The sequence below is a fragment of the Pseudochaenichthys georgianus genome, chromosome 1 (genome assembly GCF_902827115.2).
Source record: "Pseudochaenichthys georgianus chromosome 1, fPseGeo1.2, whole genome shotgun sequence".
Taxonomy (NCBI): domain Eukaryota; kingdom Metazoa; phylum Chordata; class Actinopteri; order Perciformes; family Channichthyidae; genus Pseudochaenichthys; species Pseudochaenichthys georgianus.
Genome location: NC_047503.1, coordinates 10,125,998 through 10,152,890, shown reverse-complemented (window position 1 = coordinate 10,152,890; position 26,893 = coordinate 10,125,998). Strand labels below are relative to the sequence as shown.

At 43.8% G+C, this 26,893-nt stretch overlaps 1 protein-coding gene across 1 annotated transcript in view; it reads right to left on the bottom strand.

Moving 5' to 3' along the window:
• Window positions 1–25,419, bottom strand: part of LOC117447402 (ETS-related transcription factor Elf-2-like) — a 28,901-nt gene extending 3,482 nt beyond the window's left edge. The window contains 10 exon segments of the mRNA XM_071204281.1: window positions 345–516; window positions 611–1,021; window positions 2,163–2,358; window positions 2,897–2,983; window positions 3,202–3,384; window positions 9,792–9,905; window positions 13,731–13,766; window positions 13,769–13,982; window positions 19,147–19,303; window positions 25,110–25,419. Of these exon segments, the coding sequence (XP_071060382.1) occupies window positions 345–516; window positions 611–1,021; window positions 2,163–2,358; window positions 2,897–2,983; window positions 3,202–3,384; window positions 9,792–9,905; window positions 13,731–13,766; window positions 13,769–13,982; window positions 19,147–19,224 (1,491 nt within the window). The 5' untranslated portion in view covers window positions 19,225–19,303; window positions 25,110–25,419.
• Between the last annotated feature and the right edge of the window lie 1,474 nt (window positions 25,420–26,893).

Below are 26,893 nucleotides of genomic sequence, written 5' to 3'. Positions count from 1 at the left end.
GTGTCACAAAGCGCATTTGCGTACCGACGTACTTGTGAAGCTTTTCCAGAAGGCGGTTAGATCACCGGACGACAGAGTCGGTCTCCGTGTGCACAGACAGGGCTGCTGTTAACGTCGGTCTATACAACGGAACTGTGCCAAAACTACGCCAACCGGCTGCGGAGGGAGACTCCCCCCTTCACTGGAGAACTGCGCTAAAACAGCTGATCACAACTTCACACTCTGTGGTCACGAAGTACTCCCATGATTATTGCACAGGTGTGCCTTAGGCTGGCCACAATAAAAGGCCACTCTGAAACGTACATTGCTTTAATGTATTAACATATATAATGCTCTCCACACACCTTCTGCTGTGAGTTGGTGTTCCCGGCAGCGAGGGCGGAGGAGTTGGTGAGGAGGGTGGTGTGTCCGGCTGGCCCCGTCATTCCTGTCTGCTGCTGCATGGCAACCGTGGAGATCTTCTGACCCATCGATGTTGTCATGACTACAGGCATCTGCATCGCCACTCGCACAGTCCTGTGAACCAAAGGAAAGGGGGCACACAGTCAGAAGTGAATCCTGGGAGAAGATGTAGCATTAGCACGTTAGCATATCTCCGCAGAAGTCTCACCTGGGCCCGGTTGCCGTGGGGATGATGGCCGTGTGAGAGTGCTGCGTCTGACTCCTGTCCGACGCTCCTGACATGGACACTATCCTCTGTAAGCCCGTTACCATGGCTGTAGCACCTCCGGTCATGACCTTGTTGCCCGTGGTGACAGTGGCGTGGACCACGTTGGCCCTGTTGGCGCCCCGCAGGATGTTGGGCTTCTTGGAGGACGTCAGCTCGGAGGCGTGCAGCAGCATGTCTGAGGGGGGTGGCACGCGCTCGTAGGACACGGTCTCAGAGTTCATCAGGTCCTCGGAGGAAGGCAGGTCTGCCTTGTCGTCGTCGATGATCACAATGTTTTTGGGCATGTCTTTGAACTGGTACACCAGCCGCTGGCCCTCCACCTTGGCCAGGATGCCGCGCTGGTAGTAATATCTGAGGGGGGGGGGATCAGGAGTTACAAGTCTATTCCAGCACCTTACAGCTCTGGTAAACTACATATTTCTTAGGGACGTCAATCCATTAAAACAATTAATCAAGATTAATCACATTAAGATATAAGATAAGTCAATTAGGGTGGTTTATCGCAATTCATGAAAAAAACAAAAAACTATTATAAACATGGGAGTGGACAGATATGATTGATTAATACAACATGTATTAATCAATCCAAAACAAAGATGCATTTAAGCTCATTTCATTGATTGGTCTGAAAGCTGCTCCGTCATCACATCTAGTCCATTTGCTATAAACAATCAGATTTAGTTTCATGATAGCTTTCTACAGCGGAGTAACACATTAAAAAGGAAAACAGCACAAAGTTTCAAAAAAGTTTAACCTGTATGTTACCAGGCATCTTATCCTGTTTATTTTATGTATTTTTATTAATGTGTTTTTTTTGTAAACATTCCTATTAAAATGTCTCACCATTCCTTTAAAAGGCGGAGTAGGTCATTTTGGAGAAACCAGCTCGAGGTCGCTAGAATTTGAAAATATACAACCGTAGAAAATCTGCCACTTCCTTACAGAGCCCCTCCTCCAACACACAGGAACGCGCACATGACCAATGAGGGCACGAGATACATTTGTGCACAGATGGAAGGCTGACAGGCAGGTAGGCCATCCAGTTATTTTAGCCCGGCCGGCTCAGATGATTGGTCGTGCTTTTTACAGCGCCACGGCTTCCACAGATGACATTTTTTGTGGATTTTTTGTCAAAGCACTTAAAATATTCATTGCTATCGAGATGTTAAGAGCATTCCATGGAATATAACAAAAAGTGTATCTCGAGCCGGTTTCTCAAACTTACCTACCCCACCTTTAACTTAAAAGTGCATTGCTCTTGAAAAGGTGTACTTGCATTATTATACCAATATAATATTATGTATTTGTATTAGTACTATACTATATCAGTGGCATAAAACTGCATTATAAAACTGAACATTGGTCTTTGAATTGTGCAGTCTGCCAATCAGCTCATTGGGCTTTTTTCAATTAAATGTATCTAAAGTAATTTGCAAATGTAAGTCCAATCGTTTAAGCACGTCACAGCTTTAGTATTTATACACACGCTCACCTGAGTGCCCGCCCCATGGTCTCGTAGTTCATATCCGGCTTGTTCTTGTGTTTGCCCCACAGCTTGGAGACGGCCTTGGAGTCCACCAGTTTGAAGATGCCCTTCTCCCTCTGGGTCCACTTGATGTAGCGGGGGCAGGTGTTCTTGTCCTGGAGGAGGTCCAGCAGGAACTCCCAGAGGTAGGTGGTGCTTCCTGCTGGAAAGCAAGCTAATTCAATGCACTGAAAACCAAAATGTATCTGTGCTCTACAAAACTTAAAACAGCATTTGTTGATATGTTGAAGCTTGAAAATACGAAAAGTTACTCAACTCTGAACTGCATTTAAAGAGGACATATTATTCTCATTTTCAGGTTTAAATGTGTGTTTTATGCAGGGAACTTGGGGATTGTACTCTTTGGAGACCATTTACAGGCACAGAAACCTATACAAGAACACACTACAGGAAAGGGAAAACCCCCAACAAGCATAAGAGGGTCTCTTTAATTTATACCATTATTTCCCCATTTTCATATATTGTGTTTATTATATCTTATCTATTTGAAACCAATTCAAGTTTGTTTTTTTTAAGCTTGAAATGTTTATGAACCCTCTCCAATACTAGTAAGATATATTGTTCTGTTTAGTCTCTGAACCCTTATTCTAAAGCTTTGCATAGATCACCTGGGTGTCCCATTTCACACATCTCCATAATGTCTCATGATTGTACTTGTAAAGAAATTAAATGTAAGTTACCTTTCCCTTCTCTTGGTTTCTTCTTGATGCCGAGGTCCAGGGAGCCATTGGATACAGCTGACTGATGTGTCTTTGGCTTCCGCCCAGCTGTTACAAGAAAACATTTGAAGTAGGGCTTAATCATTTGCTTAAATGGTGTCCCTGTTTAGTGAATATACACCCAAAGGTCTACTACTTAATAACTATAATCAAACAGGGTAACTCAATGTTTTGGGTTGCGGTTTGCAGCCTAGCTTGTGACAGAGCGGCCAGTTGTTTTACAAACGTTTGTAGTATTTTGCAACCACAAGCTCTACATGTCTTACCCCTCCTCTTCCTGACAGGCTCGTGTCCTGGCTCTGGTTCTTCCAGCAGGGTGACCATCTCCTCGTCTTCATCCTCGCAGCACTCCTCCGTGGATATCTCCACCTCTGTCTCTGTAATCATGTCTGGACGCATGGCAGCGTGAAGGAAGTCTGGCGTGACGATGCAAGGCCGGACGTAAGAGTCTGGTTGGAGGATATAATGGGGAGAATCTAAGAATTAGGCATTGAGGCAACATTATGACGCTTTAATACCAGTTTGATTAATGATCAGATAAGAGGTCAAGAAGCATTATTATTATTATTTCACTGGCAAACAATTTCAATAGGAGCTTTCACACCAAGTACTTTGCCGTATTTAGTTCCGGGAACTAAAGAGCAGATCACGTTCACACCGGAATAAGTCCCTGAGAGAGGATTAGGCAAATGAAGCCGCTGACGTCACTTCTTCTTCTGCTTTGGGTTTACTGGCAGGCCGCAAACCACTTCACGGCGTATACTGCCACCCGAAGTCCCCGGCCGGAAGTCCCCGGAGTTGGGGACTGGCTTCAGTAGAAGCTGCTGGGAGTATTCCCAGGAGCTTCTACTGAAGCCACGGCGGTGAGGTGACATGCAACAACAATATTAAGATTAACCTTTCTGTTGGTCGCTTGTGAGCAGACCCTTCACGCGATGGCAGAGCAAACAGGTACAGCCAGGGCCGGACCGAGACAATAAGTTATTATAAACCCAGCCAGGCCACTACCAGTTTTTGTGTGCCATTTTGCTAGATTTATTTGTCAATATTTACAGTGTTGCTGCCCATAATGATAGCCCTATAGTTTAGATCTACTACCCACAAATAAACATATGGACATGGGTTACTATTTAAAAATAAAATAAAAATGGTAAATGTATTTAGGAACCCATGTGATTTTAAGTTGGTGTGGACTTCAAATCCTCTGGGGGGGTCCGGGGTCATGCTCCTGCGGTAAGATTTGTTTATTTATTTTGGAGTGAAATGCATCAATCTGGTGCACTTTGAGGGGGAAATAAAGAGACTAGATCTATTGGAACACCTATATGAAACAGAACTGTATGCATTTCAATAATCATAAAATCATGGCCATAACCAATAACATACCATTTCCAATATGAAAAAACACTGAAACTTGTTTATATATTTTTGGTTCATTTATAGTTGTGAGTGTGTCCGTGCTCCTGAATCAGCCTCTCCTGTGTCCCTCCTCTCCCCCTGCTTCTCTTTGAGGCAGCAGCAAAGACTAGTTTTAGCTCTCAACAAGTTTTAAAAGTGTATCTTACCTTTTTTCACCTAGTTAACTTTTTTTTTTTATCCATGCATATTTGACTAATCACTCCCCTCTCAAATGGAAATATGTGTTTACATAAATGGTAACCAAACCGTTTGAGACCCACTGAGAACTTAGACTAAGTTAACTATCTAAACACTCAGAGTCCTTTACCTCACCTCACCTGAGGTTATCCCGAGCTTGAATGACACACAGAGACCAATCGAGGGCTCTGATTTATGATCTGTATGATAGTGGCCATGTCGGCAGGCCACATCATGTGGACAGCCAGTCAACCTGTGTTAGGCAGACCCACATTTGTGCAGCGTTGCGTTCACAATACATACATTTTTTTACAAAATAACTTTAAATAAATGGGTCGCGAAATATACTTGGGAGGCCGTTAATATACCTGGCCCGCCCAAGTAAAGTCTCTTGAGCAGGGGTCTCCAACCTTTCTTCACCTGAGAGCTACTTTGAAAAAATGAAAGTGGCCAAGAGCTATTTGCATCACATCGCTTACAATTCTTCACATAGCACTCATCAGTTGAATTGAGCTTTGTACACGTGTGAAATTACAATACCTAAAGCTTATCCAAATCTTAACTTCACATCACGGTCCAAGAAAACCAAAATGTCTCACATATTATTATGGCCCACATAGTTAAGTACATCACTGAGAATTCACATACATGTCCTTAATCACCACCTTACAAGCATCTTATGGCATGTGTAAAATAAGTGCATTCACTCTTTTTCACAGTTAGTGAGATGACTGGCACGGCATGGAGTCCACCATAGAGGTGTATGCTGGAAGGTACCCACTTAGGCTCACTCTAACAGAGTCATTTAAATGTTGATCAGTCAGTCTTGTTCTGTATTTAGATTTCATTCATGTCAGAAAAAGCTGCTTCACAAAGGTCTGTAGAGCCAAATAAAGCAGACGTGTTCAGTGCTGCTTGGTGAATGTTCTTATAGTTTTCTGGATCTACAAGGCTCCAGAAATGTTGTGAGAGCCAACAGTTCAGCCATCTTTTTCTTCTTCTTGACATTAAATTATAAACCATAATAAATCAACTGTAGGTCTAGCCTCCCTATATCTGTGTAAAATTGTTCCATCCTCAAAAACAAAAAACTAATGCTTCTGCAGTCTAGCTGCAGCTTCTAGCAACGGTCTTCTGTTTAAAAAAGGACACTGAAGGTCCTGAATCACACACAAGACTTGAGTCTGAACACAGCAGACAACAGGAGTATTTACAACAGGAGTATTTACAACAGCATATCAAAACTAAAATAGTGCATGTGGGTGCACAGTGCACACTTATTCTCTGTCTTACTGTTATATAAATCCCATGAATGTATGAGACTAAGTTAGCTTCATCATATCTCAATCAGTGATTAAGTGAATAATAAAGTTTCTATCAGGTCACTATCAGCCTGTCACTCATAATTTTCCGGCGGGGGCGGGGTTTGGAGGAACGGAGAGGAGACGTGATATGACCGCTCAGGAGAGGATTTCTCATTTCACTAACCGCCTGCTACTTCTCCTTGGTTTCCCCTCCTCGACTCCTCCGCTCGCATCTCCTGTGGGCGGGACTAAGACACGAGGATAGGAGTCAAGGAGGGGAAATTAGAGAATTGAGAAGCCTTTTATATGTGTCTTTTATGAATTTGCATACATTAGTCTCTCTCCGTTGGTGCGCTGGGCTAATGCTAATAATGCTAATGCCAGAAAATACAATGGCAGCTTCACAACACTTTTGAGTTTTACGGGGCGCGGTTTGCAATTCGCCCAGCCAATCAGAAATTGGAACCTTTTTCTCCCCAGGAAAGACTGAAAAGGTTTGCAAAAAAAAGTTCTAGTTCCAGATCTTTTTGGTCCATCCATCCATCCATCCATCTTCTCCCGCTTATCCGTGGTCGGGTCGCGGGGGTAGCAGTTCCAGCAGAGAGCCCCAAACTTTCTTTTCCCTGGCGACATCAACCAGCTCTGACTGGGGGATCCCAAGGCGCTCCCAGGCCAGCGAAGAGATATAATCCCTCCACCTGGTCCTAGGTCTACCCCTTGGTCTCTTCCCAGCTGGACGTGCCTGGAACACCTCCCTAGGGAGGTGCCCAAGTGGCATCCTAACTAGGTGCCCGAACCACCTCAACTGGCTTCTTTCGACGCGAAGGAGGAGCGGCTCAACTCCGAGTCCCTCCCTGATGACCGAACTTCTCACCTTATCCCTAAGGGAGACACCAGCCACCCGGCGGAGGAAACCCATCTCGGCCGCTTGTATCCGCGATCTCGTTCTTTCGGTCATGACCCATCCTTCATGACCATAGGTGAGGGTAGGACCGAAAATGGCCCGGTAGACAGAGAGCTTTGCCTTCTGGCTCAGCTCCCTTTTCGGCACAACGGTGCGGTAAAGCGACTGCAGTACCGCTCCCGCTGCTCCGATTCTCCGGCCCATCTCACGCTCCATTGTTCCCTCACTCGAGAACAAGACCCCGAGATACTTGAACTCCTTCACTTGGGATAAGGACTCATTCCCTACTTGGAGTGGACAGTCCATCGGTTTCCTGCTGAGAACCATGGCCTCAGATTTGGAGGTGCTGATGCTCATCCCAGCCGCTTCACACTCGGTTGCGAACCGATCCAGTGAGTGCTGAAGGTCGCAGACCGATGAAGCCATCAGAACCACATCATCTGCAAAAAGCAGTGGTGCAATCCTTAGTCCACCGAACTGCAGACCCCCTCCCCCACGACTACGCCTCGAAATCCGATCCATGTATATTACAAACAGGATTGGTGACAAAGCGCAGCCCTGGCGGAGGCCAACCCTCACCGGAAATGGGTCCGACTTACTGCCGAGGACCCGGACACAGCTCTCGCTTTGGGAGTACAGAGATTGGATGGCCCTAAGTAGAGACCCCCTCACCCCATACTCCCACAGCACCTCCCACAGTAACTCCCTGGGAACCCGGTCATACGCCTTCTCCAAGTCTACAAAACACATGTAGACCGGATAAGCGTACTCCCAGGCCCCCTCCAGGATCCTTGCGAGAGTAAAAAGCTGATCCGTCGTTCCACGACCAGGACGGAATCCGCATTGTTCCTCCTCAATCTGAGGTTCGACAATCGGCCTGACCCTCCTTTCGAGTACCTTGGAGTAAACTTTCCCGGGGAGGCCGAGTAGTGTGATGCCTCTGTAATTGGCACACAGCCTCTGATCCCCCTTTTTAAAAAGGGGAACCACCACCCCGGTCTGCCACTCCTTCGGTACTGTTTCCGACTTCCACGCAACGTTGATTGAGTTGTCGGGTTCAGGAGTTCTTCAAAGTGTTCCTTCCAACGCCCCAACACTCCATCAGTTGAGGTCAACAACGTCCCATCCTTACTGTACACAGCTTGGATGGTCCCCTGCTTCCCCCTCCTGAGGTGTCGGACAGTTTTCCAGAACAACTTTGGTGCCGCCCGAAAGTCCTTCTCCGAACTTCTCCCACACCCGCTGCTTTGCCTCGGCCACGGATGAGGCTGCTGCCCTTCGGGCCTGTCGGTACCTTGCAACTGCCTCGGGAGTCCCCCGGGATAACAAATCCCTGAAGGCCTCCTTCTTCAGTCGGACGGCTTCCCTGACCACCGGTGTCCACCAGGAGGTTCGAGGGTTACCGCCCCTTGAGGCACCTAGGACCTTGAGACCACAGCTCCCCACCGCGGCTTCGGCAATAGAGGCTTTGAACACCGACCACTCTGGTTCAATGTCCCCAACCTCCACAGGAATGCCCGAAAAGCTCCTCCGGAGGTGTGAGTTGAAGGCCTCCTGAACTTGGGCCTCCTCCAGACGTTCCCAGTTCACCCGAACTACACGTTTGGGCTTACCAGGTCTATCCAGAGGCTTCCCCCGCCACTCGACCCAAGGTGATCAGTTGACAACTCCGCCCCTCTCTTTACCCGAGTGTCCAAAACATACGGCCTCAGGTCCGATGATACGATAACGAAATCGATCATGAACCTTCTGTCTAGGGTGCTCTGGTACCACGTACACTTATGAGCATCCTTATGCTCGAACATGGTGTTTGTTATGGCCAATCCATGACTAGCACAGAAGTCCAGTAACAAACCACCACTCCGGTTCAGATCAGGGGGGCCGTTCCTCCCAATCACGCCCCTCCAAGTGTCTCTATCATTGCCCACATGTGCGTTGAAGTCTCCCAGCAAGATTAAAGAGTCCCCTTCAGGATCCCCATACAGGACTCTTTCCAGGGTCTCCAAGAAGGCCGTATACTCTGAACTGCTGTTGGGTGCATAAGCACACACAACAATCAGAGTTTTCCCCCCCATAACCCGCAGGCGTAGGGAGGCGACCCTCTCGTCCACTGGGGTAAACTCCAACAACGAAGCACCTAACCGGGGACTTGTGAGTATCCCCACACCCGCCCGGCGCCTCACACCTTGAGCAACTCCGGAGAAGAATAGAGTCCAACCCCTATCCAGAAGTAAGGTTCCAGAGCCGACGCTGTGCGTAGAGGTGAGCCCAACCAGATCCAACTGGTAAAGCTCCACCTCCCGCACAAGCTCCGGCTCCTTCCCCCCCAGAGAGGTGACGTTCCACGTCCCCAAAGCCAGCTTCTGCCGCCCGGGTCTGGTCCGTCGAGACCCTCCGCTTTCACTGCCACCCTTCTAGCAGCGCACCCGACCCCATCGTTGTTTCCCGTAGGTGGTGGGCCCGCGGGACGGAGAAGCGGAGGTGTTGCCCACGTTGCCTTTTCGGGTTGGGCCCGGCCGGGCTCCGTGGCAAGCCCGGCCACCAGACGCTCGCCGACGAGTCCTCCTTCTGGGCCTGGCTCCAGAAGGGGACCCCGGGCTTCCTCCGGGCCGGGTATCCTCACTTCTTGTGTCGTCTTTCATGAGGTCTTTTGAACCAATCTTAGTCTGGCCCCTTGCCTGAGACCAATTTGCCAAGGGAGACCCTACCATGTTTTTGGTGTGAACGCAAAATCCCAGGAACTATCGGAACTATTCCTGGGAAAAGTGCTCCGGTGTGAAAGCGCCTAAATACTGCAGGGACAATATAGTGTCCAACAAAAGCAGATATTGTGATAAACCTCTGTGAGATCTCCTCAAAACTATTTTTGGGAAATTTGAAACATATTTGAGATAGAATAAATTACTTTTAAGTACAAACTACAGAAAAGATAACAAACCCCAACAATTATTATTTGACAACACAATCATGTTGGATCAAAACAAAAAAGGACAAGTAACTATAATTATTTCTACATTTTGGTTGTGAAGTGTTATGAGTTAGTGTGTGTTACCTGGGCTACGGTCTTCTCTGATGCTGGAAGGTGAGTCCATGCGGAGCAGAGCCTCTGCAGCCTCGATGGTCTTGTCAGAGCAGTACACATGGTTGCCATGGACAGAAGCCTCCACTGAAAACAAAAACGTACAGAATCAATTGGCAAATAGTTTAAAAAAAAAAAAATGTTAACCAGTGGAGCCTGTCTAAGCTAAATATATAAGTTGCTCTTTAATTATCCCCACGGTAAAAGCCTCTGTCCTGCTCAAGGAAACTACACCAGCTTTCTTTCACATACCTTAGCCATCGTTTACAGAATAATAGTTTACATAATAACTTCCTTAAAGGAAAATAAATTACTTGCAAATTAATTAATTATCCCAGTATTTAAACAGTGCAGCAAACAAAATGCAACTATATGGCGCCTCCTAGTGAAATAAATAAATTCCCAAAATTGATGGCAATTTTAGTTGACAACAAATACTGATCTGATCCAAGCATTGTATGCTTTTAAAGGTCAAAGTTCACAGTGGGAAATGTGTTCATGAATTTGGCTCTTCATTTGTGAAACAAGTTAACAGTTTTTACATGGCACGTTCAATCTTTTTTGGAGGTGGCAAGATACCAGGATTGGTTCTGGATATTGAGTGACAGGAGTTATATCATCCTTATTAACTATCTAAAATATGCCATTTTAAAAGACACAATCTAGTTTAAAAATCATCCTGAAGCTAATGGTGAGTTGCCACGTAGGGCACCTGCTGTCGGTGTCAATCACTGGTGGGAAACACAAGATCCCGTTACACCCTGCCCTGTCCATGTTTGGCTATCTCAGTGAGGCAACCGACACAGCATAGGGGAGACATGGGCTATCTTTAGATTTCAATTCCTTTCAGAAACAAACAGGACATATTGGTGGCCATCACAGCAGAGACCCTATAGCTCACTGAGCTCAGCTGCCCTTGAAAACAGGCAGCCATACTTTTATAAGACCACTAAAAGGTGTGATGTCAAAGAGCTGCAGCTTTGCTTGACCTAAACGACCACAAATAGACACTTCGGCCATTAGTTAGTCGTCCCAAATGTTAGTATTTTGATTTATCATTAGTTATTCAATAGTAGGAAATTAATCACATAGATATGCGTATAATAAATGTGCATTGTGTGTAGGTAAATCATAGAAAAAGTACTCTATGTGGAAAAGCAATAGGCTTTTATAAGCCATTCAACTGTGTAGGGGCGCCAAGAATAGCAGCAAGTCCGACAAAAAGTAGTGCGGCCTCTGATGACTTCCGTGTTTACAGTCTTCATCCTTTCCCTCCAGTTCTCTTCGAAGAAGCTCACAAATCCTCTTGTCACTCAACAACCTCCTTACCTCCTATTGGCCAACTATTAGGTTGACACTCCGCCTTCGGTTAAATCTGATTGGACATGTGCTGACGTAATAGAGCAGCTTTCACGCTATTGGACCAAAGGGTAATCATTCAACAACATACCACGCCCTCTCCACACACAATGCTTCCGCCATCGAGATGGGACAAAAATACTTTAAAATATGTTAAAACAGAGGTGAAAACGACACAATGTTCACACTATGTGCTCATTATCAGGGACGGTTATAACGCTATTGAAATCGAACGAATAAATAGATTTGTAAATATGTATGATCGAAGACTGAAGCCGCCCGCATCAGAAAGAACTACAGAGAATAAAGCGAGTGAGGCAGGCCGTCCCACGCTTCAGTCAGCAGCTGCACACCACGATAACGGAAACCCACAATTATATAGAAATAAAAGAAAACAACTTCACAAGAAATGTAGAAAATGTACCCCCAACACATAACATTCACAATAATAAATTAGTATGGTTAAAACGTTTTCATGACTGATGGACTTCTATTAAGGGAAAATGTGTGAAGACCGTTACAGCCCACCATTCCCACAAACTTATGACAACCACAATTAAATACACCAACACTCGTCAGTCATAACACCAAAGTAGATATTTCACGGTGTGCACCACATGTATGCTAGTGAAAATAAACCCACATGTCCTTCCGACTCAGACAGCGTGGCAAAGACGTAGGAAAGACAACATCTTTACACTTCCTGGTTGTGCAGAGCCGACCCGCAGACCGTTATTCAAGCTCACACAGCAGTGGGAAAAATCTGCTCCTACATGCAAAACACACTTCGTGCAGCCATTGTTCGGTTTGTGCAGACTGGAAAGCCCTGCGGAAGTTTTTCATATCTTTTAAATCGGGTTTAGTAAACCGTGTAGCAACGCCATGCAGGTTGCTAACCAAGGTGATCACTTCCTGATTGCCCTCCATTAATTTAGCACACTACTGAGCGGACTGAGGCGCAGCGGTCGAGCTTACAAACACACCCCACAAGTAAAAGTTAGCTCCCGGATTGATTTTACAAGTACATAAAAATACGTTACCGGCTCTGATGAGCAGATCGAGCTGGTTTGCGTGCCCCTCATGCTGTGAAGTCGCCATGTTTTCCCCTTGCTGCAGATTCACATTGACTCCTCACTGAATTGTATAGGAAGCTACAAGCTCAGATCACTCCGCCGCTAATGGGAAATCTCTTCGAATTCAACTAGACACACTACAGCGGCAGTACGGTATCCCTCCGCGGCCGACACAGGAAATCCTTCCTTCGCCCTCCCTCATTGCGTAGTGACAACGTCAAATAAAGCTGTACTGTGATTTAAATAACTCACTCAACACAAATCGAAATATCAGAGAACAAGGTTGCAGTTTGCAAAGAAATTGTCGGATAAAGGTAGTAAACTTCAACAAGACACCCCTTTTAATCAACTTCTGCTCAAAACAAGGATATGTATAACTGATTTCCTAGATCTCCTGTGTGTTGCTTTGTTTGAGCAGAATTGTGTCTACTCAATTTAAAAAATAGCCTCAAAACCCATCTGTCCAATAGAGACTTTTCCTAGACCATTTCTTTTATTTATTACTACCCTTTTATTTATTTTTATTGTTTGTTTTTACTGCTTTTTATTAAATTATACCGTGTTGTGTACTGTTTTATATTGTTCCATGCTCACTACTTGTAGCACTTCGGGATTTGAACTCAATATGAAGTGCGTTATAAATTAAACCCATTATTATTATTATTATTATTGTTGGTGGTAGATACCAAGTTATAACATTTCTAGTTTTGCATGTAACCACTTCATCCATCTGCTTTAAACAGCATTTTATATTTGGATCCAGATGTAACAATACAGTCAACTATATGTAGTGTACTGTACAGTATCAAGTGAATACTCTGTGATCAGAAATATTTACTGATAATGATGACAATATCTTCATCCTCTTGAAAATTCAGTTTAAAAATTTAAATGTGGGACAGTGAATGAATGCAGCTTGTATTACTTTAGAATACAGTGCACCAGAAGGGACACTGGTCACCTTTAATAAAAGATTACCGGACACCAAAATAGTTTATGTAATAGTTCATTTTCAAAAAACACCCACAAGGTGGCAGTGTGTGAACATAGCACAGCACACAAATATGTGATGTTTCACAACAAATTAAAGAGACACTTGAATTTATAATAATCTCATTTATCCAGTCATTTGCTTACTTATTGCAAAACATGCACTTTTTCTCTAAAACATTATTATTTAAAAAATCATTCTCATAGAGTCTCACGGGTATGCAGGCGCCCTACTCGTCCTGACTCCAGAGCAATGTTTTATTGATAAACAAATGGTAATTGTAGGGGTTCCTATAAAGCTAAATTGGTTTCTAAAATATGCAACCCTTAAAGTAAATGGGAACTGCGAGTCAAATATCTCAGCACGAAACAGGAAGCTTATTGACCAAGGTTTGGCAGTGGGGTGTGTTAAAGAGGCTGGATGATAGTCATTAGATAACCCACCCACAGCGCCAAAAGGATATTAAACACAGGAGTATTTCTGTCTCACCTGCCACCACTTCTGTCTCCACCTCCTGCTCATCCCCACTTCCTGCATCTGGTAGACCTCGTCGTCGTACACCAACACCTGGGCGGAGTAGCCCTGCTCCTCAGCCATGCTGGCGCCGGGAACCTCCTCCACAATGACTGCTGGGAAGTACTCGGCCTCCTCTCTGTCCTGCACCTCTTCATAGGCCTCCTCATCTTCACACTCGCCTTCTCCCTCTCCTTCCAACTCCAAGTCCCCCTCCCCCTCTCCCTCCTGCAGGGGAAAGGTATGAAGAGACATTAGAAAAACAAGATAATACGGCAGTTGCGAGAAAAGAAGAGAGAACTCTGTCGTGACTGCAGTTGCAGTGTAACTCTTGCTTATGTCCGACCCAAGGTAAATGTAGCTTTGAGTTTATTAACATTTCTTTGACTTGCTATCAGTGTAAGGTAGTATCCAGTGTGTCTGCTCATTTAGTTTCTGTTTTCCAGAAAAAGTTTGCACTTGATTCTATGGTCGTTTTGTTTTGGGATTGCTTGTGGGGCAATTGCAACGTAGCACCTTCTGAGTTTCTGTGGTTCAATAAGAAGATAGTTGAAGGATACATGCCATCTCCTTTTCTCTCTAGTGACATATTATTGCTAAATAAGTGTTAAAACCAGGCAATAAGGTTTAGGTTTATTACGTATTATTAGTGTAGACACTTATGCATAACATCTGAAGATGTGTAGTTTTATTCATGTTTTTACATAATTTTACAGGATATTGCTATACTATTTCTCTTGTTTTACTTCTACAGATTAATATCTGATTTGTAAAACATCACAGGCATAGGCTATCCGGCATAGGCTATCCAGAGGCCTGGTTCCACCTTCTCTGCTCTGCTCTGCTGTGCTGCTGTGGCTGAGGCCTGGTTCCGCCTTCTCTGCTCTGCTCTGCTGTGCTGCTGTGGCTGAGGCCTGGTTCCACCTTCTCTGCTGTGCTGCTGTGCTGCTGTAGCTGAGGCCTGGTTCCACCTTCTCTGCTGTGCTGCTGTGCTGCTGTAGCTGAGGCCTGGTTCCACCTGCTCTGCTCTGTTGTGCTGCTGTAGCTGAGGCCTGGTTCCACCTTCTCTGCTGTGCTGCTGTGCTGCTGTGCTGCTGTGGCTGAGGCCTGGTTCCACCTGCTCTGCTCTGCTCTGCTGTGCTGCTGTGGCTGAGGCTTGTTCCACCTGCTCTGCTCTGTTGTGCTGCTGTAGCTGAGGCCTGGTTCCACCTTCTCTGCTGTGCTGCTGTGCTGCTGTGGCTGAGGCCTGGTTCCACCTGCTCTGCTCTGCTGTGCTGCTGTAGCTGAGGCCTGGTTCCACCTTGCTCCGGGAACAGCGTGGAAACTGTTGTGCTGGACTGGGAGAATGGCGGTTGTCGTGTTTCTGCTGTGCCTTTTCTTGGCTGTGCTGGACAAGGAGAAGATCGCCAGTCGTCCTGAACAATCTACTGGATTCGGGTATGTTCTGCCGCCCGCAGTGGACATCCCCTGTACAGTTTCGGAGGTGTTGCACAAACAATTGCTGGTTGCACTGTCGCGTACATTCATTTCGGAAAATGTTTGTCTTTCTCACATGCCTGCCACGATGGTCCTTCAGAATTGTTTTTTAAACTCTAATCTCACTTTTGCGAAGTTTGCTGGTGACTCTAGAACAGCTGACAATGTATGTGTGTTGATTAAGAGGAAAAGGTGCTTGGTATTTGTATTGTTGTTACTATCAGGAAATGTACAGCCAAATCCAGGTCCACCGAGCAGTATTAGTCAAATAGCTACTCCTGCTGATTTTATATCTAGATCTGTGCTAGGTTTAATTCATTTAAATGTGCGTAGTCTGTTACCTAAATTAGATTTTGTCCGTATTTGGGCGAGTTCGACTGATGCTGATGTCATTGTCTTATCAGAAACGTGGCTAGATAAATCCATTTTGGCCTCTGACATTTACATAAATGGTTACAGTGTATATCGTACTGACCGGGCTAAAAAAGGTGGTGGCGTTGCCATTTATGTGAAAAATAAGTTTTGTGTAACCAATATGGTTTCCAAATCTGTTAGTAAACAGCTAGAATTTTTAGCCGTGAATATTGAGGTAACAAAGGGTCAACAGCTCATTGTGGTGGGCTGCTACAGGGCTCCTTCGGCTCTCAAGGACTCTTTATCGTCATTGGCAACACTGTTGTCACAACTTTCCTACAAGGAAATAGTGCTGCTTGGTGATTTTAATTGGGACTGGTTAACTTCTGTGTCAGAGGATTTTAAAAACCTGTGTACCTCTTTGAATTTTACCCAGATTATAGACAGTCCTCCTAATGATGTGAGTGACCACTGTGTTGTAGCCACAATTTGGGACACTTAGGTCCAAAAGGTTAAACCACGTATCATCACAAAGAGAGACAAAAAACACACTTTGTGGAGCAGGGTTTTGTGCATGATCTGTTTGATTTTGATTGGGGTAGAATCAATCTGTGTGCTGATGTAGAAACTGCATGGTCTTATTTTTATCTTGGTTTTATGAAAATTATAGATAGACATGCACCTCTGCGTAAATTTAGAGTGAAGGGACGAAACAATCCCTGGTTTTCTGCTGAGCTGTCCAGTCTACTTCATGAGAGAAATAATGCTTGGGCTAAGGCTAGGAAATCAGGCTCAGAAGTAGAATGGCTACGTTTTAGGCAGCTAAGAAATAGCTTCACATCTCAAATAAAAAGTGCTAAATCAAAGTACTATCTGTCAGTTACCACAGAAAACCTGAATAATCCTAGGAAATTTTGGAAAGCCATAAAATCGATTTCCACTGGTGATATCCCAAATGAGCTACCTCCGTGCCTCACCACAGCATCTGGCATTATATCAGACAGGGCTACTATGCTAAATTGCTTTAATAAGCATTTTGTGTCTTGTGGCTCTCTGTTTGATTCTGTCACTGACTGTACTTCTGCTTCTGTGAACGCTCCAATCCTTGACTCTGAACAATGTGGTCTGGAAAACCCTTTCAGTTTTACTCCTTTAACTATTGGTATTGTTCATGAAGCATTATCCAAGTTAGATCCTAGGAAACCGGCCGGCCCGGACAACGTAGAACCTTTCTTTTTAAAGATAGCTGCAGACTTTATTGCTCCACCTCTTACTTCCCTTTTTAACCTCTCCCTCAGCACAAATACAATTACAAAAGTATGGAAGTCTGCTTATGTCTTGCCTTTACTGAAAGGAGGGGAGGCAACTATTTTAAATAACTATAGGCCAATCTCTAAATTGTCAGTTCTGGCTAAGGTGCTCGAACGACTTGTGAGTGAACAGGTAAAGGAGTTTTTATGTATAAATGATATCCTGTCTAAACATCAGTCAGGATTCAGAAAGAAACACAGCACCATCACTGCCACAATGAAAGTGGTAAATGACATTACTAGTATTTTAGATAATAAGCAGAGTTGTGCAGCTCTATTTATTGACCTTTCTAAAGCGTTTGACACCGTTGATCATCTCATCTTAAAGCAGAGGCTACTCAGTATTGGCATATCCAGCCTTGCAGTGGGGTGGTTTGTGAACTACCTCTCTGAAAGGTCCCAATGTGTTCATTTTGATGGACTGTCTTCTGAGTGGTTAAACATTTCTAATGGTGTACCACAAGGTTCTGTTTTAGGACCACTTTTATTCTCCATATATATTAACAGCGTAGGTGATAATGTGGATGAAGCTACTTTACATTTTTATGCGGATGATACTGTGATGTACTGTGCAGGTCCCTCCATTAAAGAGGCTGTTGTTAAATTACAGGCTGTTTTTAACACTATTCAGACTCAGTTCTCTGAATTAAAGCTTCTTTTAAATGTGGATAAAACCAAGGTAATGCTCTTTTCAAAAGCAAAAAAGACACCAGAGCCTGTTTTAGATATTGTAACTACGCAAGGAACAAAACTTGAAGTTGTTGCCTGTTACAAATACCTTGGTATCTGGCTTGATGATTGTCTCTCTTTTAAACTTCATGTCAATAACCTGCTAAAAAAACTGAGGGTTAGGCTAGGTTTCTTTTTCAGAAACAAGTCCTGTTTCTCGCTTGAGGCCAGGAAAAGGCTAGTCACTGTGACCTTTTTACCTGTGCTGGACTATGGTGATTTGTTGTATATGAATGCACCTGCCAATTACCTGAGCAAATTGGATGCTGCGTATTACAGTGCTCTGAGATTTGTCACAAATTGTAAAGCGCTTACACATCACTGTACACTGTACACCAAGGCAGGTTTACCATCACTCTCTGTACGGAGGCTCAGTCACTGGTACACGTTTATTTATAAAGCTATGTTGGGCAAACTCCCGTATTACATCTGTTCTCTGGTAAAGCAGAAAGTTGCAGGCAGCTATTGTCTGAGATCACAGGATGTGGTCTTGTTAGATGTGCCAAGAGTGAGGACTGTCTTAGGTAAGACGGCTTTTATGTGCGCAGCTCCACTTGCTTGGAACAGCCTACAGTCCAAATAGAAATTGAGCAATTTTATTTCTCTGAATGTTTTTAAGGCACGTCTGCACGAGATGCTTTCTGACACTATGGTTGTTTGTAAGTGTTGGTGAATATGTAATTATGATGTCCTCTATTGTTTGTTTTTATGTTGTTTTTAAGTTTCATGTGGAACTAAATTGATGCAGGTCTCCCTTGTAAAAGAGATCCATGATCTCAAGGGACCTATCTGTCTAAATAAAGGTTTGAAATGAAATTGAAATGAAATGAAAAGGTTTCTCGAGTCCTCATTACCTATGCTCGAGTCCGAGTCACCCAAGAAGAATCCATGTTGAGTCCGAGTCGAGTCGTCATTTCCTGAGTTCGAGTCAGAGTCACAAGTCTGAGTCATCATGTATTCATCTGAGTCGATATATCTGTTTAAATGTAGCTGATGATTTGGTTCTTATCAATCAATATTTGTTATTGTCTACATTGCTTTTATTCTGTCAATTGTATACTCATTTGTATATTGAACTGCTGTCCCCAGAAAAGAACAGAAAAAGAGTGCAAGAGAAGGAGGTTTAAAGACAGAGTGCTGGATGGCAGAGAATCAGCAGAAGACAGACAGGAAGTAGAACTAACAGGAACACCGTATGTGCTTTACAGTGTTCAAAGACTGGTCATGGAAAAGAAAATGTGAACAGACTACAGTAGGACAGCTCCACGAAAACTCGATCAGTTCTGCCGTCTTTTTAAGTTACGTTGTTGTCACCCCAGTTCAGCCGTTGGTACGGCAGAAGCAATACAATACTTTTGGAATCAATTCAATGATTTTAAAATTGTGAATCCAGTTGTTGGTTTATTTAGTATGTAGCCGTGTACTTAGCGGGATTATGTGCAGCAAGACGGTCAATGATCGACTCGCTGCACAATATTTATAGTGTAAGTTTTAGTTTAGAATATAACTTTGGTCTGACCCACCTGTTGAGGGTCCTCCTCTTCAGCTGTGACATACTCCACCACCGCCCCACCATTATCGACCAGCACCACTGAGGTCATGACTCATGCTCCTCCGGTATCAGCGGTCCCAGTACCCCGTCTGTCTGCTGGGCTGCACCACGTTGGAGAGCAGAGGGCCCTGGAGACAGAACACACACTTGGTAAACAACATTTAGCTCAACACAATAAAGTGTGTGATTCAGATTGGGCAAACGTGGGTTTGATGATGATTTGATAATGATAGTCTTCCTATTACTATATGTCACACCTGTCTAGTGTTCTTGATAATAATAATAATAAAAAATGCCGACCACCTCAAGAGCTGCTGAGAAATACTTTGACCCTTTAAAATAATGCTCCTCTGCTTTCTCACCAATATAAGTAAGCTGTCAAAGGTGCCGTTAGATTGATTTGTTAACTTTGGAGATAGCATCTTTCCTCTGTTTCCCGTGCCAGGGCTGGATGCTGTAAATAAGTGAGAGTGGTATTATCTCCTTGTCTCACTTTTGGCAAGAAAGCTAACAAGAATTTCCCAAAAACTGTCAAACTATTCCTTTAAAGTATTGTGAATCTGGTTGCTCTACTGAAAGAGTTGTAGGAACATTAACAAAACTTCACTGCTCTCACTCAACAACCTGAATAATCCCTTACAACTTCCTCCATCTGTCCCAACTTCAGGTCTTGTAAAAAGGGACGGCTTCTCCCGTATCTCTTCCATCTATTTCCTTCTAGCTTTGGTCCACAGGAAGTGCCTGTCTGCTATTACAGGAAGAAATGCACTGACAGGAAGTCAGTCCCTTGAACTAGCACGCAGTGTCCAGTGGAAGATCTAGGCAGGGCGGACTGGAGTCATGGTAACTGTTGCTAGCAACCACAGGACCCTCAGTCCCTGTTCTGTGCTGCAGGGTGACAGGATACGAGGCAAAGCAGAGACAGATATACACAAACTGATTGCTGCTGTTTAAAGGGGCCCTATTATGCTACATTTCAGGTTTATATTAGTATTTTGTGAAACTAAACATGTGACATGTTTACATGCTTTCATGTCTTACAAAGTGTTTTTTCTCATACAGCCTGTGCTGCAGCACCTCCTTTCTGTCTGAAACTAGAGCCCAGTCTGCTCTGATTGGTTACACATATTTAGCCTTCAACAAATATTGTGCTTCCTGCAATTTGCCCTAGAAGAAAATGGCCTGTTCATGACTGGCACGTCCACTGTCAAGTCAGTTAGGGAACTTCAAGTTGTTGTTGTTGTTGTTGTTGTTCAGGTCAGAAGAGTTGACAAAGGAGACAGGATTTGAAATTCACACTGCAAGCTTCCTATTGACCAAACGCCATTATTGAGGAGAACCTATAAGTTGAAGTTTCCATTCCTCCAATTCTTTGCATCTTAGCCCTCCTAGCCAGATTTTCATCAAAATGTTTACCATATTTCAAAATGCAGACTATTCTCGTTTCTATCCACGACAGTTATGCAATTATTAGGAGCTGGTTCATGGAGATAAGCAGCAGGTGGCGCCAACTCTTCCGATGGAAAACCATTATAATTGTAGCGACAAAATTCCCAATAAGTTATGTCGCTACAATTAGGTCAACAGAAAAATGTCAGAGCCAGCTCAACCTCTTTGTTTTCTCACACAACAGGTGGACTAAATACCTTAAACCAGATCTGTGTGATAATTGCCAGAAGTGACCAATTACACCTGTGTGCGGTGTAAACAAATAATTATAATAATAGATGCAACGGCAACATTAGCATTTTGTTTTGTGTCCTACAATAACGAAGCAGAAGAAGAAGATGCAACAACATTAGGAAATCAGAAGACAGCCAGGTGACCTGAAATGGTGAAAACTCAATGGATATACACATTTGTATTCGCTTCATGTATTAATGTGAGTAAGGGGACATCAATTGTTATGAAATTCCATGTCACATTTTGCGCTTATTGATACACCCATTTTTCCACCTAAGCCAAGTGGAATTTTTTTTGCGATTTCTCAAGAATTTTTTCACATTTCTGAATAATTCTACTTGGGTGTTTTTATGTTTTTGGATGAAAATTAACATGACACTTTTTTTAAACATCCACAACCTCCTGATCAGCCACAGCACATCTCCACACTTGGAAGGATTAGCAATAACTTTCTCATCAAAACATACATTATTCGTAATGACACATTGTATAGTCAAAACCCAATGAAGAATCCATCAATGACAATCTAAAGTAGTGGTTCTCAACTAGTGGGTCGCGGATCCGTTTCGAGTGGGTCGCGGATCCGTTTCGAGTGGGATGTGTGAGTGAAGAGAAAAAAAGTTTGAATTTTTTTAGAATTTTTTTTTTAAACTTTTATTTTTAAGGCCCGTGAAAAACAAACAATGGCAGAAAATATTATTAATATGTCAGGTAGTAATAGATGTATTTATTTTCTTCTCAGAGTGTACCAGAATGCATAGTTTATATCTTTGGTTCTGTGAAGGGATATAAGGGATATATGCACTGTATTTCACTTTAATTAATATTGTCTGCTGAAAGGCGTATATATTACAGCACGATTTTTTGTTGAATAGATTTGAGTAGTTCAAAATGGTGGGTCGCGATTTATTGCCAAAGTAAAAAGTGGGCCCCGAGGCCTGACCAGTTGAGAACCACTGATCTAGAGGACTCTTTCATTTTGTATAAACCTACTGACCATCAACGTCCTGTAACACAGAGTGTATGAAGCCATGCTCTGTTACTCTAACTGCTGCATAATAGATGAGCCATGCTGTGCTGGTGTTCCCTCGCTACCGAGACCAACAGGATACCTGCCCGGATGCAAATCCTCTCTTTATTTATTCAACAGCGTGGAGCAGACACTCATGTCCAGAGCTGTGTGTCGCTTTGGAGAGCTAGATTCCTTTGGGTGTGCAGTATGTATGCAGGGGTGATGATTCATATACATGTCAAACATCCACAGGTCTCCCAGAGGGGCATGTAACGGAAATCAGGACGGAGTGATAATGTATTTTAGCAGTTTCATTTTCTAATGTTAAATGAAATCAATTCTCTCAAAACGATTCTCCTCCATTTATTCTCAATGTGTGAGAATACTTTATATTTCACCTGTTGTGTTATGCCTTTCCTCTCTGGCACAGAAACAGTGCTGCGCTACGCGTCGTTATATTGCTGTTGAACTGACAGAAGCTGTGATGCAAGCTCATGGAACAGTTGGACATTGCGACACGTTCTTTTTCTCTTTAATGCTATTCCAAGAGTTGTGAAGTAATGACATCTTTTTGTCGGCCGTAACTGAAGTGAGCATCCCTGGATTAAAGTCAACAGCATTTTGGAAAATTGTAGTAAATAAGATCTGTTGCAAAAAACATGTTTATGACACACATGTTCTTCAGCAGGATAATCTCCACATATTAACATCACTGTGATGATTTTTGAAGAACAAACGAACTCGGCAGAAGTAAATAGCTAACGCAATGATATGAACAAAGTACATGAAGTTTGCATGACTTCACGCCGACACCGCTAAACTAAAGGCGGACTCGTGTTCGTGTGCTGGCGTTAAGTTGTCTCATTTAGCCACTTGTTAGCAGCCGCAGTTTCTAAGAGATGTAAACGCTTCAGAAGTTCACCAGTGGAGTATTTACTGACGTATTTTATGTCGTATAACAAAACGTGGAAATCTCAGCTTTTTTTGCGGGAATAAAACCAAACACTTATTTTAACTTCGAGACGAGGGAGCCCAATAATGCTAAAATGCTCACTCAGGTTTAGGACTCATTATATTTTCTCCAAGTAAGTTATTAAAGAGGTCCTATTATGCTTTCAGGTTGTTGCCTTTCCTATGTTGTGTTATTTAGGTTTTTGTAAATGTACGGAGGCTGTGGCTCAGAGGGGAGTGTGCTGGACTTCGAATCAGAGGGTAGCAAGTTCGAGTCCCACTGCATGTCGTTGTGTCCCTGAGACACTTCACCCCAAATTGCTCCTTTGGGGATTGTCCACAGTACCGAATGTATGTAAGTCTCTTTGGATAAAAGCGTCTAACAAGTGACATATAATAATAATAATAATAATAATAATAATAATAATAATGTAATAGTAATGATCTGTAAAGGCTAAAATCCCTGTGTTCTCTCCCACACTCTCCCCTATGCCTGAAATACCTCCATTGGACTCCTTTGTTTACTTCTGTAACATAGTGACATCACTACACAACACTCGCGCATCTATTGGCTAGTGCTCCAACACATTGTACTTGATAAGCTAGGTACGGTGGCATATATCCAAGCGGTTGACCAATCGCTACAGAGCTGGCCAGCTAGCCAATCAGAGCAGACTGGGCTCTGGTTTCAGACAGAGGGTGAAAAGAGGTGCTGCAGCACAGGTAGTATGAGACAATAAAGACCTTTCTGAACATTAAAGCATGGAGAGATGTCACAGTAGAGGCACTACATACAAATATAAGCATGATATGTCCTCTTTAAAAACCACCATCCATGAGGAAAATAGTTATGCACTGCACAACACAATGTGAAGCTAAAGGCGGGGTCAAAGGAAACATGCTGCAGGCCGAGTTCACAAATGGGTTAATAACATGTGAGCACAGACACACCCACACAAACCAAACAGACAAGATCTGTTAGGAGTAGTCTCTCAGGCAAGGTTGAATTGATTTAAAAACAGGTATAACAGGACCTGCTAACACGTGGCTGCCTTTTCCCTTCTCAGCTTAAACATTTATGAGTGCCATTGCAGCAAAAACCATTGAATCCAGAAACTACAAGGAGATACAAGGAAAGTAATGAATCCTTTAAATATAGTCAAAGTCAGTCACTGAGCTGCACACTTGCCCTGCCCCAGCTGGTATGCCAGGAACTGAAAGTAGTTGTGCTGCAATGTAAAGAATATTGGACATACAGCTAAACCTCTCAGTAAAAACGTTCATGATAGGGTGGAACTAGGGATGTCCCGATCACCTTTTTTTGCTCCCGATCCGATTCCGATCATTTGATTTTGACAATCTGCCGATACCGATTTTTCCCGATCCGATCTTTATGCAATGCATTAAGAGAAAAAAAAGGTAACAGATAACGGCTGGTCATCCAACGCGATGAATTCAGCTATCTTGGCTGTTATTGTTTGGCCTTTTCACAGTTCTGGGGCAGTTTCTCTTTCCTTTTGAAAGTCTCTGAAAGTGTCGGTTGTTTCAGTGCCGTTACCTGAGTGGCCGCTGTGTACTCGCCGTGTTGTTGTTGGTGTTTGTTTCTCAGGTAGCGTATTAGATTGGTCGTGTTGAACGTAGCTCTGTTCTTTCCACCACGCGGAACCTCTGCCTTGCAAACATTGCATCTGGCTGTTACACTGCCTTCGCTTTCAATTTCATAATACTTCCAAACTCCTGACATTTTCTCTGTCCCGACTCCCGAGTCACCAGCTGAACGTAGCCTCTCGTTAGCTTACTGCTACTATAGACACTGCGCCCACTCTGTTGCCAGATTTCAGAGAAATAAGCAACCAGGTCTATGAAAACAAGCCCAAAAGAAGCAACACATACATGATGTTGTGTAATTTTAAACCAAAACTAAGTCCTCAGGATGACTTTAAGACGTGAACATGGTCATTTTTGTTTTGTAACATTAAATTAAAAAAAAATATTTTCTAAAAAAAAAAAAAAAAAATCCCGATCCCCGATTTTTTTCTCCCGATCCCCGATTTTTTGAAAATCACGTGATCGGCTCCGATCCCCGATCACGTGATCGGATCGGGACATCTCTAGGTGGAACTACACAATTAGCTTGCTCTAATCTTGTTTTGGTTCATGGTGAATAAGTAGCAGTCTCAAGACATTACAAATTACAGCCGAGTCATCCTGACAGGCCCACTTTCCCCCACTATGAAATCCCAACAAACACATCCAAACTAATAAGAAGGAAAACAGTCCTAACTTGCCTTGCTGCAGTAAAGTTGAAGCTTGCATCTTTACTTGGCTGCCACTTAGAATCCACCAAGAGACACGAGGAGAGTGAAATAATTCCAGTGGTCTTTTTCTTGTAGCGTAAAGAAAAGCAACAGGGCTTTTCCTGCACCCTTCTCTGTCTCTCCACCTGTATTTGACCCTCGTCCACACTTCCTGTCAGTCTGACATCCATCTGGTCGTTCATCTCCCCTCTCTGCCTGCATGCTTGCTGCTTGTCTGTGGAAGAACCCTCTCAGGGAGAGTCAGCATTTCAGACCCTGCCCTGAGCTCAGATCACATGACAAGGGTGGAACTCACTCACAGACACACACACACACACACACACACACACACAGACAGAGTCACACGATCCTTCAACAACAGAGCTTTTGTTCCAAGTAACTGGGGCTGCTGGTAAAGATACAGTGCCCTGCCAACACACACACAGAGACACAAAGGGGACACAACGTGCACATACATCTCAAGCATAACCTCAGGATTGACTTGACATTCACCCTACCTCATACACACATAAGCAAGTTCCACTATAATTCATGCTCTACATGATATGGTCTTGCACTATTTTTTTGAATTGAATAAATGATCTGCAGTGTTATAGTGTCTGTGGTCGGAATAAGCCTGGAACTGTACCATTTTTTTTCTACAAAAACCCGATTTTCTTGCCTTATATGTCAGCATTGAGATGCGTTGAGCGGGGAGAAATGGCAGCAAATTGTATTAGATTTACTTTACTCTAACATACACAAAATAATATATATAAAATGGAATTATGAGAGCCATTCGAGAGCATATTATTGAATACAAAATGTTTTTACCTTTTCAATTACATTTGGTCCATTCATTGAAAACCTTATCAACATGAAATGATTTTGACTTGGATACTTTGACAATGGAAACATCCCTAAGTCCTTTATCAAGCGGAACATGCCTAATGCAACCGGCCCGCTCTCGTCTATCCCACATGCTCCACTGAGATCCAGCACCTAGTTTCAGGCGGCCTGTGGAACTGCCAGTCAGCTGTTCCTAAGGCTGACTTCATCTCTGGCTACGCCTCCCTGCAGTCTCTGGATTTCCTTGCTCTCACTGAGACGTGGATTACTCCATCCAACACATCCACCCCAGCAGCTCTCTCCACAGCATATTCCTTCTCCCATACACCCAGACCCACTGGTAGAGGAGGTGGCACTGGTCTCCTGCTCTCTCCCAAATGGAGCTTTTCCCTCTTCAAGCTACCTAACTTCACTCCTTCCACCTTTGAATTCCATGCCGTCACTGTGACCCATCCTATACAACTGACCATTGTTGTTCTCTACCGTCCACCAGGAGCCTTGGGGGACTTCTTGGATGAATTAGATCATCTCCTCTCACACATCCCTGAAACTGGCCCTCCCGCTGTACTTCTCGGAGACTTCAACCTCCAGACGGGGAAGATAGACGAACTAACATCTCTGTTAACCACCTTTGCTTTCTCACTGTCTCCGTCCCCACCGACTCATAAAGCTGGCAATGTCCTTGATCTCATATTCTCAAGGAACTGCACTACTTCTAACCTCTCTGTAAACCAGCTCCACACCTCCGATCACTTCTTCATTTCATTCTCTTTACCCCTTTCCAAACATAACAAACTAATCTCTTCTCATCCTGCACTTGTCCGCCGTAACCTCCGTTCCCTCTCCCCCTCTACCTTTGCCTCCTCGGTGCTCTCAGCCCTCCCTTCCTCTGACTCGTTCCAACTCCTGCCTCCAAACTCTGCTGC